The following is a 20,602-nucleotide window of genomic DNA, read 5'->3' as shown; positions in this document are numbered from 1 at the left end:
AAGTGCAACAAATCGTATTATGTTTTCCATTAGGATATTGATTATTAACAATAACTTATAAACCTTTAAAGACAGACCTACCATGAGCTCCGAGATTGTTAATCCATAGATATGATTCTGTTAAAGAAGTCAGTCCACGTTAATTCAACTTCATTTTCTATTTAAATCATGTTTAATAGCACCATTCCTGGTGAAGTACTACACTACCCATGATCCTTAGGTGGGAAATCCACCAATTAGAGAATCGTGCAAACAAAGTGCACCAAAAGTGCTCTGCAGCGACTGCCTACTTTCATGGCGTACTGTGAATGACGCAAACGAGTCACTCTCCCTACACTCTCAAACTACTTATTTGCCACCTTTTATCCAAAGTGACTTACAGTGCACTTATTACAGGGAAAATCCCCGGGGCAACCTGGAGTTAAGTTCCTTGCTCAAGGACACAATGGTGGTGGCTGTGGGGATCGAACCAGTGATCTTCTGATTAACAGTTATGTGCTTCAGCCCACTACGCCACCATCACACCATTCCCTCTTCAATATTCCCAGCAATATTGAATGCTGAATTAAGCTGAGTTTGTACTGGGAGAATCTAATTTCACTACATTGCTCATGTCTGGTTTCTCCACAGTCTGTGATCAGACGTGTGTCTGGAGACTGTTCGGATTAGCATGCCCTGGGTTCTGATAGGAGCAGGTGTCTGTGCGAGATAACCATTGGCTGCAGTGTTTCTATAAGTCTGAGCTTCACAGATGGACGAGTCACAGCAATATAACACCAATACAACTGCTAACACTGAGACAGCAGCCTATACAAGCACCTTGAATTGCTCATACACACGTGTACAATCACAAGCACACCTATCCTCAGTTTCTTTTTCACATACATTATAATTCTGGACAGGATATTGTATGACACATTGGTTTTCAACTGGTGGGTCGTGACTAGGTCTACTCTGATGTTTGTGGACAGCCAGGAAAAACAATGCTAATTACAAATAATACAGTGCAACTAACCATACTGTATAATCGCGAATAGTTAAGATCAGGGCTGAACTGGGAAGAGAAATCGGCCTGGGATTTTACATGGCAACTGGCCCAAAAGTTGTTGAGAGGGGGAAGGGGGGCCGAGGTGTGTGTTCGCTGTCCTTTTCTGCATATCGCAGCGTCGTTTTGTGGTCTGTTCTGCATTAAGTGGCGGCTCATTTTAGCTTACCACAGCCCATTCGGCACGTTGCGCAGCCGAAACACCGGCCCGCTTGGTGCTCCCGACCACCCTCCACTGGCCAGTCCGCCCATGATCAGGCCAAAAGTGCATCTGCTAACTGCGGAAATGTCTGGTATGCCAGATTACCAGTCCAGCCCTGGCTAAGATAGCAAAATGGGAAAAGGGAAGAGAAAACGTCTTCGGTTACACATGTAACCTCGGTTCCCAGAGATCAAGGGAATGAGACATTGCTGTAAGCACCAAGGGGAAGTCCTTCTACACAACCTTGCTGAAACCCTTAAACAATCAAGCCGATCCTCTGATTGGCAATGGTGTCTGAGACCCGCACCTTCAGGTACACAGTTGGCTTATATAAGCGTGCGCTCAGCCACCATTTCTTACGAATTTTCTGACTGATGGACAAGTGTGAGTCACTTGTATTATGAAACTCTAAGGTAGTAGTGCGGCCAGGTTTCCCAATGTCTTGTTCCCCTTCATCTCAGATAACTGAGGTTACATGTGTAACCGGAGACGTTCCTTTTCAATTCAGTTCACTCAACATTGCAGTAAGCACAATGGGCCTATGACTTATATTTGGTATATTTTGATAAATAATCTCATCCCTGTTTTTAAAAGATTTCGCTTCAAAGCTGTAACTAAATATGTGCAATATTTTTTTTCGATAAGCCATGAGAATAATATTACTCCAATAAATTAATGAATCATAATTCCCTTATTAAAGCTAATTCCTTACAATAGAAATTGTGGGCTGATACAACAAGACATTGTATTACAATTATAATGGTGGAGAATTTTATTCAGATAAATAATCAAATTATTTGTAATTTATCTAATTTATAATGCTTGGCTAGCGTGGCTAATTCCATTATACATTTTCTTACTTAATAATGTAGAATAAAGACAGTTTAATTTAATTCCTAGCTCACACATACTGTTTCCAACATATAATGGTGGGGGTACGTGGGTACTTCAACTACAAAGCTACAATTTATTTGTCTGTGCAGAAAGTTAAATCCTTTTTGGCTTCTTTGGAATCTATGCCTAACGTTCTTTCTGCTCACCAGAGAAAAACAGTATTTACCTGCTGTTACAGACTGGACAGTCCACGCTCCATTTCACGGGTATGTTGCGAGCCCTATCTTTGTCTGTCATTCACCTCTCTCTGCATGGGTATTGAGTGAGCCTCCACTCTCTTTATCACCAGTGTCGACAGTTCTTTGACCGGTTGGGTTGCCTTCCTCTCAATCAACTGTTAGGTGTAGACCAGGCCGGGCTCTGGCGAACGTGATATCGTTGATTGTGGCTGCTGTAGCTGGCATCTCATGACTGATTTATTCTGTATCTCGCATATGAACATCTCTTGGATATCATTTATTAAATGATATCCAAGTTTTTGATCTTCCTGGCTCTTGTCCTTGGCGTTCAATTCATGGAAAGCCAACTACTGACATCCCGACTTAGAGTCTTAAACTGCCATTTAGACTCTGAGACATATGAACTCCGTCGTGAACTCTGAATCCTCCACTTGTCACGGTATATCCATCGCACCACTGCTTGGTGATTTCAGTATCCATGTTGATACTGACTGTTCAAATGCAACTGAACTCATGAATGTTCTTGAATGCTTCAATTTTACACAGCATGTGAATTTTTCTACCCATACCCATGGTCAAATACTTGACTTAGTTTGTACATCAGGTCTTAATAATGTTTCTACAACTGGTACACAAATGGGCATCTCGGATCACAAATTTATAGAATTTGCATTTAAATTTCCTCGCTGTAAGTCATACAAGAAAACTTTGGGATCTTATTGCAACCTCAAAGCCGTCGACCCCTCATCATTCTCCATCTCTGTCTGTGCACCCTTACTTTCTGACTCTTTGAAACAGCTCCTCAGCTGCTCTTGAAGAGCACGCCCCCTTCAAGACAAAGCTGGTGCCCTCTTCTCGCTGGATTTCTCATTATTCTGATCTTGCTTGAACTGAGCTCTGCTTTTGACACTGTATGCCACAAAACATTCCTTTACCCACTTTCATATACTGGCATTACTAGCACTGCTCTATCCTGGTTTTCTTCCTACCTCACTAACAGACAATATTTGATCTTGATTAAGAAAAACAAATCCCCTACTGCTCCTCTCACTCAGGGTATCCCCCAGGGTTCTGTACTGGGTCCACTACTGTTCATAATTGACATTCTCCCACTAGTTCAGCTCATCCAGCATCATGGTCTCAGTAATCACTGCTATGCTGATAACACCCAGATTTATACCTCTGCATATTTTGATGAAACACATGCCATCAGCTCATTAACGGCCTGTATCAATGATGTAAACATTTGGTTAAACAGTAATTTCCTCAAATTCAATGCTGACAAAACTGAGATCATGATTTCTGGACCACAAACACTTATAAGAAATATTGATATTTGTGTCAATATTTATGGAAATCTGACCAAATCCTCTAAAACCATTAAGAATCCGGGAATCACTTTTGACCCATCTCTTACTTTTGAAGCCCACGTCAGAACCATCACTAAACTGCTTTCTTCCGTCTACGTCACATTGCATGACTTCGCTCCATTCTCAGTTAGAAGGATGCAGAATCACTAGTTCATGCTTTCATAACATCACGTCTCGACTACTGTAACTGCCTCTTTACTGGCCTACCAGCTAAAACTATTGCCCGCTTACAATACATCCAAAATCTGGAGCTAGATTTCTTGCTAACACCAAGCGTTCTGCACACATTACTCCCATCTTGTTTAGTCTTCACTGGCTGCCTGACTCATGCCGTACTAACTTTAAAATTCTTCTCCTGTCATACAAAGCTCTCAATGATCTGCACCTCTTTATATATGTGATCTGCTGCATCCATACACAGCAGCACGCACTCTTTGTTCTTCTGATTACAAACTGTTGTCTATCCCCAGATTTCGTCTATCCACTTTTGGCGGGAGATCCTTCAGTGTAATTGTACCTAAACTGTGGAACTCTCTACCGCAGAGCCTCCATGACATCTTCTCTATTTCCATCTTTAAATCTCAGCTTAAAACACATATTTTCAGCACATTATGTATCTATTACTGATTGATGTTTTTTTCCCCCTTTAGTGTGTAATAAAACTGTTTGTGCATGTAAAAGGTCTGCAAAATAACAAAGCCTACGCAAAAGGGAATTAGTCTCTCCTACAGACAACACTGCTCAAGAACTACAAGAAACGGTTGGAGTGTTCGCATAATGCCTGCCTAAGTGCTACTTTGGCCTCCCTCAAACAAACGTAGCCGAGGCCAGGATGAGTAGGGTTAGTGTTGTCACCATGTCGAGAAGACGTGGTTTTCTTCACTGCAAAAGCAAAACCTCTTTATTAGGACATTCAAAGGCAGGCGAATTAAAGAATCAGTGGATAAAATTTATTTTCATTATTTAACAGTACAACCACAACCAATGCCGGATTTTCAAGATGGTTACTCCTGAATGATGGTGCAGTTCCCACTTTTTTGGGACAATCCAGCACTTCAGGATCACAACCTGTAAGTGTGCTTGATTATCTGTGTGATGCAGTTTTGTGTTGTAACTATGGTGTATACCCAGTGCACAGCTATAGGCCTCTGCTTACCTGCTAGCTAATGTCACTGTGTTGAAATAGTTTTGCTAATCAGCTGCGGGCCCACTTTTATCTACAATTGTGTAGAACCATGCAGATTGTTTGTCATTCTTACTATCATGAATAGTGATCAAGTGTGTAGATGGATTTATTTTTACAAACGGTCAATTTACATCTGTAATCCATGGTAGTGCTCTGATAACTTGCTATGTAACGTTATTGTTTTGGTAAGGGTTTACTATTCAGCTGTGGGACGGCTTTTACCTAAAACTGTGTAACAAAATGGTCAATCTCAAGAGTCTTATATAATGATATAAATACAAGATGTAATGTTACCGCTGCTATCCACTGTAGTCCATGACTAACTTGCTCACAACCCTCTAATACCCGTGGTAATGTCCAACCGGGAGTAAGTGTTCTCTGTTCATTTCTTGGGCGAAAAAGTTCGGCTCAACCATTCCATCAAAAGACGACTAACTTAGATGCACTACATGTCTTTTACTTGAAGCTTTGTTAGGTTTACCATAATCAGCAGTGTACCTATAAGAAAGCAACAAAATTAAAACTTACCACTTTGAAGCATCCTGCTCAAGTCATGTTTGTGAAGGTGGTTCGGGTCGATCAGCTTGTTCCTCCAAACTTTCATTATCAGACTCGGGCTAGAGCTTGTATGGTTAAAACCGACACCACTGATACCATTGTTACAATAGTGTTTACACCTGGTAAGGAAGCCTGAAACTCGGTTATGGTAAGGGGTGTTACATTTCCGACACACGCTCTTCAAAATTCCTCCAAATTCACCAGATCTCAATCTAATTGAGGCATCTATGGAATGTGCTGGACCAACAAGTCCAATCCATGGAGGCCCCACCTCGCAACTTGCAGGACTTGAAGGAGCTGTCTTAGTGCCAGATACCATAGGACACAGAGGTCTTGTGGAGTCTATGCCTCATCAGGACAGAGCTGTTTTGGTGGCACGAGGGGGAACTGCACAATATTTGGCAGGTTTTAATGTTGTGGCTGATAGATGTATGTCCTGTAAGGACACACCATTTGTCCACACCCATGATGAGGCCACACCTCTGGTTGAATGTGCTTTGACACCAATAGTGCAATTTGCGCACTGTGATTCGTAAGCAAGGGCGGTCGCATCAACAATCCTGTGAGAGAGCCTTTGTTTGGAGACATACATTGCTTTTGTGTGTCCTCCTAAACAAATAAAGAACTGATCTGACAGCCTAAACTGACAGGTGCTCTCAACATATGTATGCAATGCCCTCACCGGGCATAACATATGCATAGATTGCTCCCTATCCGTATTAAATGGTGAGTGAAAAAAGGCAAACGAACCACCTGATCCCTGCAGGGCGTTAAGAAAACCTTAGGCACATAGCCTTTTCTAGGTTTAATGGTGGCTTTTGAAAGATCTGGACCAAACTCCAGAAATGAGCTATCAGTTGACAGTGCCTACATTTCATCCGCAGCTTAACAGATTCAATGTCTCGAAAGGGGAGTTTGTGAGTGCTTTCAGCACCAGATTTAAGTCCCAAGTTGGCACCATAACAGGGCAAGGGGGGTTCAAACGCCTCGCTCCCCTAAGGAACCTTTTGACTAGATTATGTTTGCCTAATCTAGGTGAAAAGAGCCAGCCTCCATGGCATGGTATGCTGAGATAGTTGCTACATAAATCTTGAGTGTTGACGTCCATACACTCTTGAAGGAATGTTAAATTCTCAGCTATGGGGCAATTCACCAGGTCTTTACCATGTGAAGAGCACCAGTTTGCAATCACACACCATTTAAGTGCATAGAGACGTCTCGTGGATGGTGCTCTAGCCCGTAAAATAGTGTTCATCACAGACTGAGCCAATTCTGGCACGTCGGATATGCTCTGTTCAGGGGCCACACAAGTAGGTTCCACAGCTCTACATGTTGGCTGGGGATACCAAATCATGTCTTGTGCTTGAGAGAAAAGGGCTCTCCTCAGCGGTATTTCCCATGGAGGGCCATCTAGTATTTCCATCATTCCCAGAAACCAGGATTATTGGGTAATTTCGCCGCAAATAACAGAACTGTTTCAATGTTCATTCAGACTTTGCTGATGACAGAATGAAGGAGGTACACCGGGGGAAATGCAGACTTGTATTTCACCGGCCATTTGTGAGCCAGCGCGTCCACGCCCAGTAGGGCCTGGGACATGGAGTACCAAAGGGGACAGTGGGCATTCTTCACAGAGGTGAATAGACCAACTTCCTCTACCGAATATGTCTGAGGATGAAGTCTCCATTCCCCTGGTAATGCTCCCTGGCATGACAACAGATCCACTCTGAAATTCAGACGGCCTGGGACATGTGTCACACGCAATAAGAGGAGATTATATCCGCTCTATTGGAGGAGGCGTAGTGTCATGCTCATTAATTGTGACAATCGTGTCTGCCCTGGCTATTTATGTATGCCACTACTGTTGTCCGAAGGAATCATAACGTGGTTATTCATAATGTCGGAATGAAAAGATTTCAAAGCTAGGAAGATAGCCTGTAGTTCTAGGCGGTTGATGTACCACGTCTGTTTCACACCTGTCCAGGTGCTGGAATTCTGGTGTCCATCGCACATCGTGCCCCAGCCTGTGTTGGATGCATCTGTGGTCACCCCCTTTCTTCTAAAAATTTTATCCAGCATAACACCAAGGTGTCCATGGTGCTAGAGCGCCCAGGCAGCGGCGATTCACCATGATCCTTATACACCCGTAGCTCCAGGCGCTATGTGGAATGTGTCGCTTGAGCCAGTACTGGAGAGGTCTCATGTGTAACAGACCTAACGGTATGATGGCGGATGCTGCCGCCATAAAACACAGCATTCTCTGAAATTACTTCAGTGGCATTGTTTTCCCAATTTTTAACTGACTTTTTTTACAGACACTAAAGTAAATAAATGAATGTATGATTGGGTGTACTGTAAACATGTTAATGTGTGTGTAAAATATCTGTTTTAGATATCCAGACTGACGGATGGTTAGTTGTCAGAACCAAACAGGAAATGGGCATGACTACTAAGGAACAGGGTGGGGCAGAAGAGGAGGATCTGGACTGTGACATCACATATGGAGAGGTGGAGCACAGACTAGACCAACTGCAGGAACACCTGAGCAGGTAACACCCAGTTCCAACTCTAAATTCTGACTGAAGGAGCTGTGTTTTACTATGCGTTGTACATATTGCGGCAGTTTCCTGTTGAAATGAACACTAGAGGTGCTAAAAAAACCTATAACTTTATTTCACACAGCTCATTAGTAAAACGATAGCTGATCAGTTCACAACTATTATTTTAACCCTGTTTCTCACACAATGCTATCTTATGACATCTAAACACCTTTACTATAACGCATGACTTATTTTAACATTTGAATTACATAACCAACTTCATTTACAAGCTTGTTCGACCATGATCAATTTGTGTTTTATCTCAACTGACTGCAAAAGACACAAGTCCCGAAGAGCATGCGAATGGACACATGAGCCGAAAGTGTCATAGAAGCACCACGAAACACGATGACATGGTTGTTTTTTTTCATCTCACATTGGCTTTTTCTGACACTATCGGTTAGGTTTAGGGTAGTGAGGTAGATTTTGTTGTCGGCTAATTAACTAGATTACCTGGTGGAGATTTGTATTATTCTTATGTATTTGTTTATTGATTCTTATTATTATTATCACTACATTTAAAGGTCCTGTTAACATCAACATGATTGTTAGGATGAAAGTCCTCAAAGTTTTCTGATTGGCTAATCTGAAAAGGAAAGTTGTTTCAGAGAGCAAGTAGTTATATTTTGATGAAAGATTGCAAAGATAAACACTGTCTTTGAAATAACATGCAGAGATTATTTGTTCACAGAAGGGAACGTGTGTTAAGGAGAATGTATAGTAAATTGGACATAAATAGTGATTTGTTTCTCACCCACACCTATCATATTGCTTAGAAGACATGGATTATACACTGGAGGACTTATGGGTTATTTACCTTCACAGTTCTAGAACACTTTTGGGTGAACTATCCCTTTAATATATTTACCCTTTATCCACACATGTATATTTAAAAGACACTTGAAATAGTGAAATAAGTCCATGTCTGTTACGGTACATTACACCATGTTTCCTGTAAAGATGATGATGAAGATGATTGAACTTTATTATCCACAAATGTGGAAATTTTCCTTTGGCTCACACACACAAGTAGGATACTGACAATAATCGTAATCATACAACAACATTAAAAACACAAGCACCTAAAACAAAATAATAATAAAAATAATCATGATCACATGAAATCTACCCTTACTTTCTTTCATTCAGTACTCTAACTGCCACTGGTATAGCATTATTTTGATGAGCGTTTTAAGAGATTTGGGGACTCACAGTTTTTTGAAAGATTATTAATGCTTGAATCCAACAACAAAGCCTCACAGGTCATATTTACACTTCTGGACTGTACGCCCTTCATAAATGACTGAACATATTGAAATATTGTAGCTAAAGGATGAACTTAGAAAAGGAGAATTCATGCCAGTACTAGAGCTCCCTCTGCTGCACAACCACAGTCAACACTACTGGATTTTTGACATGGGTCGTGTTGTACTACGAGCCCCTTTGAGAACAGGGAGGGAATTTACTTTCCGAAACAGTTTTAAGTTCGCTCACAATAATTTTGCGAACCCTTGCAATAGCTTTATCCATGAAAGTTAATGAAAGTTAACTATGGGGCGGCTGTGACTCAGGTGGTAGAGCGGGTCGGCCATTAATCGCAGGGTTGGTGTTGTCCTTGGGCAAGACACTGAACCCCAAGTTTCTCCCAATGGCAGGCTAGTGCCTTGCATGGGAGCTCTGCCGTCATTGGTGCGTGTGAATGTGTGTGTGAATGGGTGATTGAGATGCAGTGTAAAGCGCTTTGGTAACCGCTAAGGTTAAAAAAGGTGCTATGTAAGTGCAGACATTATTCAAATATGGCATTATTTGTAGTAAAACCATAATAATAAAGTAAAATATGGTACTAATGGGCCAAAACAGCATGTTTACTTCAGATTTACTATAATAAAACCATGGTACATTGTGGGGAAAAAAACACATGTCCCAACCTGGTTTCACTATAGAAAATCTGAAGTTTTTCTGAAAATCATCATAGTTTTGGTTTTCCAATATCATTACTATAGATTTACTACAAATATCACAATTAAAATATGGTTACTGTAGTAAATCCATGGTAAATGTTTGTAATAAAGCTATTGCAAGGGAACCCAAAACTTAAAATGTAATTCCCTCACTGTCCCCTTAGAGGCTCCGTATTATTTAGGTTTTATATAATGATCTTTTTTCTTCTGAGCTTATATAAAGCCGTTTTCCCAATAAAAATCTAAGGTTTTGTTTTGCTTAAAGGAATAGAAAATTCAGTCATCATTTGCTCACCCTCATGTCGTTCCAAAACTAATAGGGACTGGGTCTGTCACGCTTCAAAATGACAGCCGTGGTCACTTTAAACCGGCGTTATATGGGGGGGAAAAGTTTCTACCTTCGACATTAACCCTTTAAGCAGAACATGTTTCACGACTGTGATGTCATCTTTCTCATATCTCTGGTCACTGTCAGGTTAGAGTCTCAGATGACATCAGACATTCAGAGTATTCTGCAGCTGCTGCAGAGACAGTCGTGTTTAGGACCTCCAGCATACAGCACCCTCACAACCGCTCCAGAACATAAGAGACCGGCCATCAGATTTCAGCCTGTAGCTTCTGTTCCCACCAACCAATCACACTGCAGGACCACACAGGTACAACACTTCACATACAGCTGTTATATAAACATAAACAATAGGAATGGGAATCATAAGGAATTGAACAATTCAATTTTTCAATTGCACTTGCAGCCTTTAAGTAACAGACACTGTGAGAAACATGAATCAGATGATGTGGGCAGCTATAGCGCGCCCCCTACTGCATTTTCCCTATGTTGTAGTTTACAGGGTCCCTACGCAGATATTACTGCCCCTGCACACTCAGCAGGGGATATCTGTAAGACTTCACTTCAAAAATGAGTTAACTCATAACACTGTGTGACATCATCAAAGACAAACAACTCTTGAGTCACACTGATTAGGGGGCTTAGATTGTGTTTATAATACCATGGAGGAATTTTACTGACCAAATTAAATATATAAATATTCATTGAAAAGATTAAGGATGTCATGGAATCAATAAATAAAAGTGTCATGTACCCTTTTCATAAATGTATAAATACATTTAATTTATTATAGTCACTGAAAAGTGTATTTTCATACTTTACTTTAAATATAGGTTATATTTCTTGATATATTTATGTGATTTATGCATAAAATTAAGCACTTACAATTTAGTGTAATAATTGAAACAAAAATAAAAAAAAACTAAGACTACTACTAAGAGAACTTGGCAATGTGATACTGCCGATATTGTTGACTTTTGTATGACAAATTGCTCGTTTTGTTTCTCAAGCGTCTTCTGAATTACTAAATGAAAAATGTAAATGTACGTTTCTAAAAATTCCTCTTTTACAGGATACTGAATGTTTGGAAATTGCAAACATCCATTCCAAATTCAGAGACTCTCTGTCAGGTCTGGCCCTCATGAACTCTAAACGAAGCCATGCAACTCTATCCAGACAGGACTCAGGGCCCACATACAGTCTCATAAACAGCCAGACGCTTCCTCTCGCACGACAACATTCCAAATCCCTGCTTCCAATTCCCAACACTTCCACCCCAGACGCGCCGCTCAACAGTGTTGCGTCAGGAACGGTAGAGCTCCACAGACCTCTGTCAGATCCTGAGCTCTTAAAGGAACAGTGCTGATTCTTGTCGGCATTGTATATCGGAACGGGAGAGTTGAGGAGAAAGCACCAATCATTGCAAAGCAGGCATTGGACAAAACTTTGATTAATGCTAATGCAATTAAAGATTCTCCACTGGCATCTTCTGTGATGTCACTTCCTTATCCTACAGTGTGAGGAAGATTTGACCAACCTATCTGTTATGGACCCCTGTACCACACACTTCCATTTTCAGGAAGTGCATCACTGAAAGACTCCACACAGTTCCTCTGTGTGCTCTGCCCACCTTTACAATGATCTAAGACTCAGGGTATTGTTTGGGGTTAATATATCACACACACATTGTCTGGTAGACTCACTTCCCTGTTTTATTATTATCATTCCAAATGATAACATGCTATTTTACGCTTCCATTTGCAGAAATCCAGAAATCTTTGGAATCCACTGTGGACGTCATAAGTCTGAAACCACAAGTGAAAATGCATCTCTTTTGCATTATTATTTTAATTGTACACAAAATGTTCCATTACAAATCCTATTGGCAATGCATTTGGTACATCCCCATTTGCTTTAATGACGGCATGCACTCGAGCTGGAGTGAACAAAACCTGATGGTCACGATCAAGGGTGTAGATTTAGCTTGAAGGCCGGGGGGTTGCAGCGTGAAGCATTTTACCCATGTTTCCAGTGATTGTGGGATTATCATATCTTGTTATCTACGCCCCTGCTCATGTTCCAGCATGAATTGAGAATGTTCCAAAAACGAACTGCCATGTAAATACATTATATCCATCTGTTAAAGTCTCTCCCCTGGTCAAGAGATGCATGACTGAAGGTTATACTAGTTGCATGTTTACTGCAACTTATTGGAAAGCAGGTGTAGTGTTGGCATGCTCCAGAATCATAAATCACTGAAAATGCACTCTTCTATAATTGACTGTTTATTTGCACATAGTCATGCTAGCTTGAATCAAACTCTGCACGGCATCAAACTATTACATTTATCAAATTATTTGCAAGCACTGGTGTACGGGATGCCCCTGAAGCCCCCACTGGATTTTGAGCCAATTCAATTTTGGACAGATTCAACAGATTTGTGGCACGCCTCTGTTTGCAAGGTGCATTTTAGTATGTAGCCATTGAGGCAACAAAATCACTTTGTTTTCCAAATATATAAACTAGAAAAGCTTTTGTCTCAAACCATGCGAGCAATAATAATACACTGGATCCACATACTCTTACGTCTCTTGTCTAACACAACTCTACAGGGTTGATTTGTTGCAACTGTTGTAATGCATATTATAAAAGTTATTATTTAACTTTAGTATACCCTAAAATATGTATTTTTATTAATGGATTCCAGTAAACTGGAAGGTTTTTATGTGCAATAAACATATTAAATTACTACGAATATTTTACAGCATTGAAACGGCCAGATACGGTCTTGATTGGAGGCATTTTATTTATTTTTATTTTTATATGTCACTGTAAAATACTATATTTTGGATTACGAGCAAATCATTATTGCACAGCCCCATGTAGTACTAAAAAGTCAGAGAAATGCATAATCAGATTAAATGTGTTGCTTTGTTCATTGTGATTTTTTCTTTTCTTTTCATTTCTGCATAAAGGGAAATTACCTGCACTTTATTTAAAAAACAAAATACTCCAAACCATTGTACTACATGTAACCTTGTGTGCGCATGAGTGTATGCATGTGTGTGTCTTTATTTACTGATTTAATTTATTGTGTGTTCTTGTGTTGGGCTTCATAATTATCATATACCGGAGAGTAACAGAGGCAGCTTTTTAACTAGGATAGACATTGAAAAATGTTAATAACACTGCAAACGTTTGCACGTTACCTCCAAACAGGTAGATCATGTTCACTTTTTATTCCAGTGATTGGATTGGAGTTTATATATATATATATATAGTTTGCACTGTATAGTTTGTACACCACAATACTCTACAGGTGTTTTGAATGTGTCTTCTATTTAAAGATTTACTATTATTATATGCATAATATATATTTAATGCATTTGCTTTAGGGATTACTTTTGACTAATTGTATAAATAAATACATAAATAAAAGGAATGCATATCAGTTTTGTGTCTCCGTGTTGATGCTTTGGCCTGAGCACGACTGTGGATTTTCCATTTCCCTTTTTGATTTGTAACCAGTAGCCCCTAAGAAACATGCAAAGAAAATAATATTTTTTTTTATATACGGTGCGATAGAGCGAGTGCAATACCGCCCCGATTCTCCGGCCAACCTCCCGCTCCATTGTCCCCTCACTTATGAACAAGACCCCGAGGTACTTGAACTCTTTTAATTGGGGCAATACCTCCTTCCCTACCCGGAGTACGCACTCCATCGGTTTCCTGCTGAGAACCATGGCCATTCCGGCTCCCTAGGCTATATATATATATATATATATATATATATATATATATATATATATATATATATATATATATATATATATATATATAATATGAAATAGGAGTGATGACGTTTGGAAACCCATATATGTCTATGTGGAAACCAGACTGTAAAAAAAAGATGGACGACGCACCTTCGCTCTTTTCCATTGGTGAGAACTGAAGCCGCCAGTGTCCCGATATGGCACTGACATCTTGGGACTTGAGTCTATATGCGCAGTTGCGATTTCGGGACCAGACCTGCGCAGTAGTGAGCAGGAAGTAAAGCCGCGAAATCAAGGCCCCGCCCTCACTCTCGCTGAATCAATTGCAAGCACACGCCCCTGCACTTTTGACTTTTGACGGTGTGAAATAATTAATGAAATTTAGATATTAAATTTAAAGCTCCAATCTCCTCAGTCCTCCGAAGATCTCGAAAAAAAGTCAGTTGGTGCTTCAGTGACTACTTCGCTCAGAGAACCTGTCAATCACATCTGTCAATCATGATGTCACAGCACCGTTTTTATAGCATAAAATAACTAACTAAAAACAAACTTATTTTGAAAAAAAAAAAAACACTTGAAATTACATCAACGTGATAGAAACTACAGTAAATGACAGAAACTATCTTTGGAAAAAAGATATGTGAAGTGTAATTTAATAGTTTAATTGGCCTCACGTCCCATTGAATAACATGGGGAGGCGGGGTTTATGACCTATACTAGGACCAGTCACCGGGGGGCGATAGAGACGATTTGGCTTCACTTTTGAGGGCTTGTGCGGCACACTTGGTGGAAACCAGAGTGGAAACCGAGCAGAGAATCGAGCAGAGAATCGAAACCGAAAGTAAGTTATAAAATCCCCGTCATACCCCTGTTGCTGACGGTGTCTAGTCCTTTAGCGATATCTAACTTAGTGCTGTATTTTAAAAAATGAGTAGTGATCAAAACGACGCGCTTCATGTTATCAACTGTTTTAGAGATCGACTGAGGCAGCTCATCCGAGTCGAGCCGGTTCTTGATTTGTTGAGTTTCCTCGAACCGGATCAGAAGGAGAGAATCAAAGCCAAGTTACATACCGATGGGAATGTCAACGCGGTGTCGGTTCTTATTGATGAAATTATTAAATCACATAACGGCAATAAAGGCTGGTCGAGGGAACTGATTATTGCACTGGAAACGGTTGGATGCAAAAATGCAGCAAATTATGTGAAGAACAACCCACCGGATCCCTCGGAAGAAGCCGAGAATGACAGCTGTGTTCGGCTCATTGATCTGATGCGCTTGACTCTGTTCAATATGAAAACACGGGATGTGTGTGTGCAATGCAGCTCACTGGGGCTCTTAACACAGGAAGACCAGGAAAATGTGAGTCATTTTGCATTCAATATGTGCATATATGTATTACATGAACATTGTAACTACGATATCATGTCATGAGATGCTATATATAATATCAAATCTTATAGTAAACGTGTTAAAATACTCTTATACAACAGAATGCAGAATAAGGGGCCGTTCACACCGAACACGTGTTTGTGTCTGCTCTGTTTTTCTATGTACGACTAATTCTGTTTACAAAGAAAAACAAAACGCTAAAACGTGTTCGTTGTGAACGCCTCCTAAAATGGTGCACTCAGTTGATATTGTTTATGTAATAACACATGATGAACAGTAGAGGTCGTCATAAACCACACAACCATAGATACTTTCTGACCCTAATTTTGAAATATGCCTTCCAAAATAATGATGTGACATTTCTTCTGTGTAGTACATTTTAATGTTCCCATCATAGATGTCTTGATACATTAGATAAAACGTACAATTGCATGTTCTTCACAGTTGCAGATGGAAATCATATTAGATTTATTTTATCACAATAGCACAGTTAAGTGAACAAAGGGTTGCATTTTAAAGAATGGTGACACTGAAAGGATGGTTCATCCAAAAATGGAAATTAAGTCATTGTTTACTCACCCCTGTGTTGTTAGAACCACATATGTCTTTACTCAAAAGGAGAAATTGTGCTCTGTGATGTCATACAATGGCAGTTTATGGTGACCACTTCTTCAAGCTTCAGAAGAACGCAAAAAAATAATTCAGAAGTCTAATAAATTATTCCATGAGACTCATGATTGTTATGAAAGCATACGATAAGGGATGGTGAGAAACAAACCAAAATCGAATGTATTATTTAGTGAAACTGTTGTCCGACCGTTGATCTCCTGTGCTCATGATAGAGCACGAGAGCTACAGTTCGTGCAGCCCTCTCGCGACATTTGGGTGTTCAAGCGAAAACGTATTTTATCTACTGTAAAAACAGGTCCGCCACATCAATAGCGACAGCAGAACACAACACCGCTGCACACAAAACAGACAACAGAACTTAATAAACATGTCTGAAGAGTTTGTAGGCAAAGAATTGATGCATTTCTATGCCCAGCCTTATTTTTATTTTATTTTTTACGTTTTTGGACCAGTTTACAGTGAACGGAGTCTCCAATTCACTTAACCTGCATGTTTTTGGACTTGTGGGAGAATCCGAAGCACCCAGAGTAAACCCACGCAAACATGAGGAGAACATGCAAAATCCCCACGTAAAGGCCCTAGTTGAGCTGGGACTCAAACCCAGGACCTTCTTGCTGTGAAGCGACAGTGCTAACCACGAGCCAAATATCGACTTGACATTGTTGATCCCAGAGATCATCGTCTGTCAGCACAACCCTAATGTGCATTTCTCTCTATAAATTAACAAAATGTTCAGAAGGTCTCCTTACTCTTTTTTCCGATTTTGCCGGTCGCTGCAGCTCGCTTTGTGCATGCGCTTGTAAAATGTATATTTTAAAGGCACATTATTACGGTTTAGTATTTCTCTGTAATGTAGAACAGTGTAAGCAACGGTACTTATAACGTTCTTTCTCTGCCCTGGAACTCGAACAATTTTCTGATGCCCCCCACAGTATAATCAAGTAATTAAATTAATTTCATAAACATGTGACTAGTCGACTAATGGCTTCAATTAACGGCTACTAGTCGACCAGGAATATCTTTGATCGGGGGCAGCCCTAGAAAATATACCTTTTATCCCGTGTCATTTGCCATCAGGTTAGGACACGGCGTGACTGTGGCTGCCTGTAGCCTCCTCGGTTTGATTTCAGAGTACTCCGTTCAAGAAAATAAGGCTGGGCATAGAAATGCATTAATTCTTGCACTACAAACTCTTCAGACATGTTTAGTAAGTGCTGTTGCTGTTTTGTGTGCAGCTGTGTTGTGTTCTGTTGTCGCTATCACTGGGGTGGACCAGTTGTTTGCTAAATCAAGTTTTCGCTTGAACACCCCAATGCCGCAAGGGGGCTACGTGAACGGTTACTCTTGTGCTCTATCATGAACGTGCACAGGAGATCAAGTGTCGGTCAACAGTTTCACTAAATAATACATTTGTTTTCGGTTTGTTTCTCATCAAATCTTATCGTATGCTTTCATAACAATCATTAGTCTCATGAATAATTAATTAGACTTCTGAATTATACTTTTGTGTTCTTTTGAAGCTTGAAGAGGTGGTCACTAGAAACTGCCATTGTATGACATCACTGAGCACAACATTTATTCACAGTTTCTCCCTTTGTGTTCAGAAAAAGAAAGAAAGTCATATAGGATTACAACAACACAGGAGTGAGTAAACAATGACTGAATTTTCATTTTGGGGTGAACTAATACTTGAACAATAAAGTTATATTTGTTTACATTAGTAAATACATTAAACTAACATTTAACAACAATTTTGTTTTGAAAATGTTTAATCTTGGTTGATGTTAATTTATATATTTATATATTGTTTGCTCATGTTAACTCATAATGCATTAATTTTTAACAACTTTTAATGTAAAAAAATATTTTGTGCTGTTTTGTAAGTACTGTATTGTTTATTGCTAGTTTAACTATTAGTAAACTAACAGTTACAAATAAAACCTTATTTACTTATTTGTTTAAGGTCGATCCACTACTTTTTGTTTTGGCATATTTCCATGTTTCTGGGTGTTATGCGTTAACTTCTGAAATAAAATCTCCAGATGTTGCTTCATTAAACACAATTAAAAAAAAAATATTCTCATCCACTATTTGTTTATTATTTCTCTTGTAGATTATGACTGCTACTGAGAATCAAGGCAACATAGGTGGAGCCCGTTTGCTCCTGACAAGACTGGTGAAAAATGAAACTGGCTGGTTTTCCAAATTCCTTCAGGCCTTGGAGGACACGGAACACCACGACCTGGCGCGGCAGCTACGGGGAGAGCCCGGTAATGAAGATGGTGAGGTCACACAGAGGACATGTCTGCATGCTAAATGTCCAGGGACTGATAAATAATTGGGGTTTCCTCATTAAAATGTCACAGTCTCTCCTAGAAAAACAAAAGTTTGAAACAGGAAACTAGCTGAGGTCAAATGCCACTGAGTACTACTGATTTCTAGCCTGGATACGCCAATGTTAGCTTGTATTTATATCCCAGTGATTTTCACATTAGCATTCGTAAGAATCGTAAACAACCGATAGGAACATGTCTTTTGCAGTGGCGCTGCAGATCTGAACTGTATTGATTAACTGTGTTATCTTTACAGAGGTCATGTCAGTTGAAACCTACGAGTCCAGCACTATTGAGGAGAGTGAACAGATGTGTATGGCTGCCCCGGAGGAGACAGAAATGAACCTGAACGACTCTACACCCTCGCTCAATCTCTCCACCGATAACTCTCTTTTATCAGAGGATTTGAACAGCAGTGTGGACAGCAGTGGTTTGGGGGCATCTAATGTCTCAATTGCTGAAACTGAAGGTGAAAATCTGAAGCTTTCCCTTTCACTGCAACTTTTGAGAAATATAAGATTAAAAAGGACAGTGCTACCAAAAATATAAGTCATATCACTATAAGCAGGGGTTAAATTGGGATTTACACCTAAACTTTATGATGTTTCACAAAATAATGTCTATTATTCCTCACTAATTATATTATACATGTTATACACATATAGACTAATGACGTCAACAAAATCTAATTGGTGTGACAAGATGGTAAGCCTGGCATCCAGATAATGAAACGAGATTGGAGGTGTGGGTTAGAGATACTTTGACTTATAAAAAGCACTCAAACATTTTGAGTTTGCTATTCACAAGAAGCATCTGACGGTGTGGCCTATGTCTTTCAAAAAAGAGATTGCAGAAGACCAACGATCAAGAATTGTTGCATTGCATAAAGCTGGAAAGTGTTACAAAGTTATGTTAAAAAGCTTAGATTGGCATCTGTCCACAGTTAGACAAATCTTCTATATAAGGAGACGATTTAGTACTATAGGTACTCTCACTAGAAGTGGCCGTCCAGCCAAGATGACTCACAAAGGGCACACCACAAAATGCTCAATGAGGTAAAAAAGAACCCTAGAGTGACAGATAAAGACTTGAAGGAATCATTGGAACTGGTTAACATCTCTGTTCATGAGTCTACTATATGGAAAACATTAATCAGGTATGGTGTTCATGGCAGGACACCATGAAGGAAGCCGCTTCTTTCCAACAAAAACATTGCTATGCACTTGAAGTTTGCCAAAGACCACCTTGACACTCCACAACACTACTGGGAAAATGTTTTGTGAACTTATAAAAACTACGGTTGAATTGCCTTGGGAAGAACCAGTAGCACTATGTATGGCATAAAAAGGGCACCACATACCAACATGAAAACATCATCCCAATGGTGAAGTACAGCAGAGGAAGCATCATGTTTTGGGGTGCTTTGCTGCTTAGTGGCCTAGACCACTTGCCATCATCGAGGGAATAATTAATTCCCAAGTTTATCAAGATATCCTACAGGATAATGTCAGGGTGGCTGGTCGCCATCTGAAGCACAGTAGAAGTTGTGTGATGCAGCAGGATAATAATCCTAAACACAGAAGTAAATCCCCTACAGAAAGGCTTCAAAAACAGAAAATCCACTTTTTGGAGTGTTCCAGTCAGAGTCCAGACCTTAACCCAATACGGATGCTGTGGAATGACCTCAAGAGAGCCGTTCACACCAGACATCCTGAGAGTATGGCAGAGCTGAAGCAGTTCTGTAAGGAATCCATATACTGTAATCCAAAATTCCTTCTGAACGTTGTGCAGGTCTAATCCAGAAACGCTTGGTTGAGGTTGTTGCTGCTTGTTATTAAACACAAGGGTTCACTTACGTTTTCCACAGCACTGTGAATGTTTAATGGGATGTGTTCAATAAGACATGAAAGATTATAATTGTTTGTGTGGTGTTATCTTAAGCACACTGTGTTTGTCTATACTTGTGACTTAGATGAAGATGAGATCACATTTTAAGACCATCTCAGAAAGCCAGTTAATTCCAAAGGGTACACATACTATTTCTTGCCACTGTAAGGTGCTGGAACACAGTTCCGGACCATTACAGTCCAATTTAACCCCTGCCTAGAAGTATAGTTTGTATGGATAGCTCAA

The 20,602-nt window shown here is 40.0% G+C and overlaps 2 protein-coding genes and 1 long non-coding RNA gene across 4 annotated transcripts in view; 2 read left to right on the top strand and 1 right to left on the bottom strand.

Annotated features, from left to right (window-relative positions):
• The window catches only part of LOC127654732 (potassium voltage-gated channel subfamily H member 7-like), a 115,659-nt gene extending 101,928 nt beyond the window's left edge, over nt 1–13,731 (top strand). Inside the window, exons 13-15 of the mRNA XM_052142053.1 lie at nt 7,827–7,983; nt 10,471–10,651; nt 11,414–13,731. Coding sequence (XP_051998013.1) covers nt 7,827–7,983; nt 10,471–10,651; nt 11,414–11,707 — 632 coding nt within the window. The 3' untranslated portion in view covers nt 11,708–13,731. The remainder of the gene's footprint in view (nt 1–7,826; nt 7,984–10,470; nt 10,652–11,413) is intronic.
• Nucleotides 1–14,356, bottom strand: part of LOC127654751 (uncharacterized) — a 38,125-nt gene extending 23,769 nt beyond the window's left edge. For both annotated transcript variants that reach the window (XR_007971967.1, XR_007971966.1), the window contains exon 1: nt 14,265–14,356. This is a non-coding gene — a long non-coding RNA (uncharacterized LOC127654751). The remainder of the gene's footprint in view (nt 1–14,264) is intronic.
• A 544-nt stretch (nt 14,357–14,900) lies between these two features.
• The window catches only part of ifih1 (interferon induced with helicase C domain 1), a 33,298-nt gene continuing 27,596 nt past the window's right edge, over nt 14,901–20,602 (top strand). The window contains exons 1-3 of the mRNA XM_052142056.1: nt 14,901–15,476; nt 18,250–18,418; nt 18,726–18,938. Of these exons, the coding sequence (XP_051998016.1) occupies nt 15,042–15,476; nt 18,250–18,418; nt 18,726–18,938 (817 nt within the window). The 5' untranslated portion in view covers nt 14,901–15,041. The remainder of the gene's footprint in view (nt 15,477–18,249; nt 18,419–18,725; nt 18,939–20,602) is intronic.

This window comes from Xyrauchen texanus, chromosome 14, assembly GCF_025860055.1.
Source record: "Xyrauchen texanus isolate HMW12.3.18 chromosome 14, RBS_HiC_50CHRs, whole genome shotgun sequence".
NCBI lineage: Eukaryota > Metazoa > Chordata > Actinopteri > Cypriniformes > Catostomidae > Xyrauchen > Xyrauchen texanus.
Note: the sequence above shows the minus strand (reverse complement) of the source record. Positions and strands in the feature narration are given on the sequence as shown.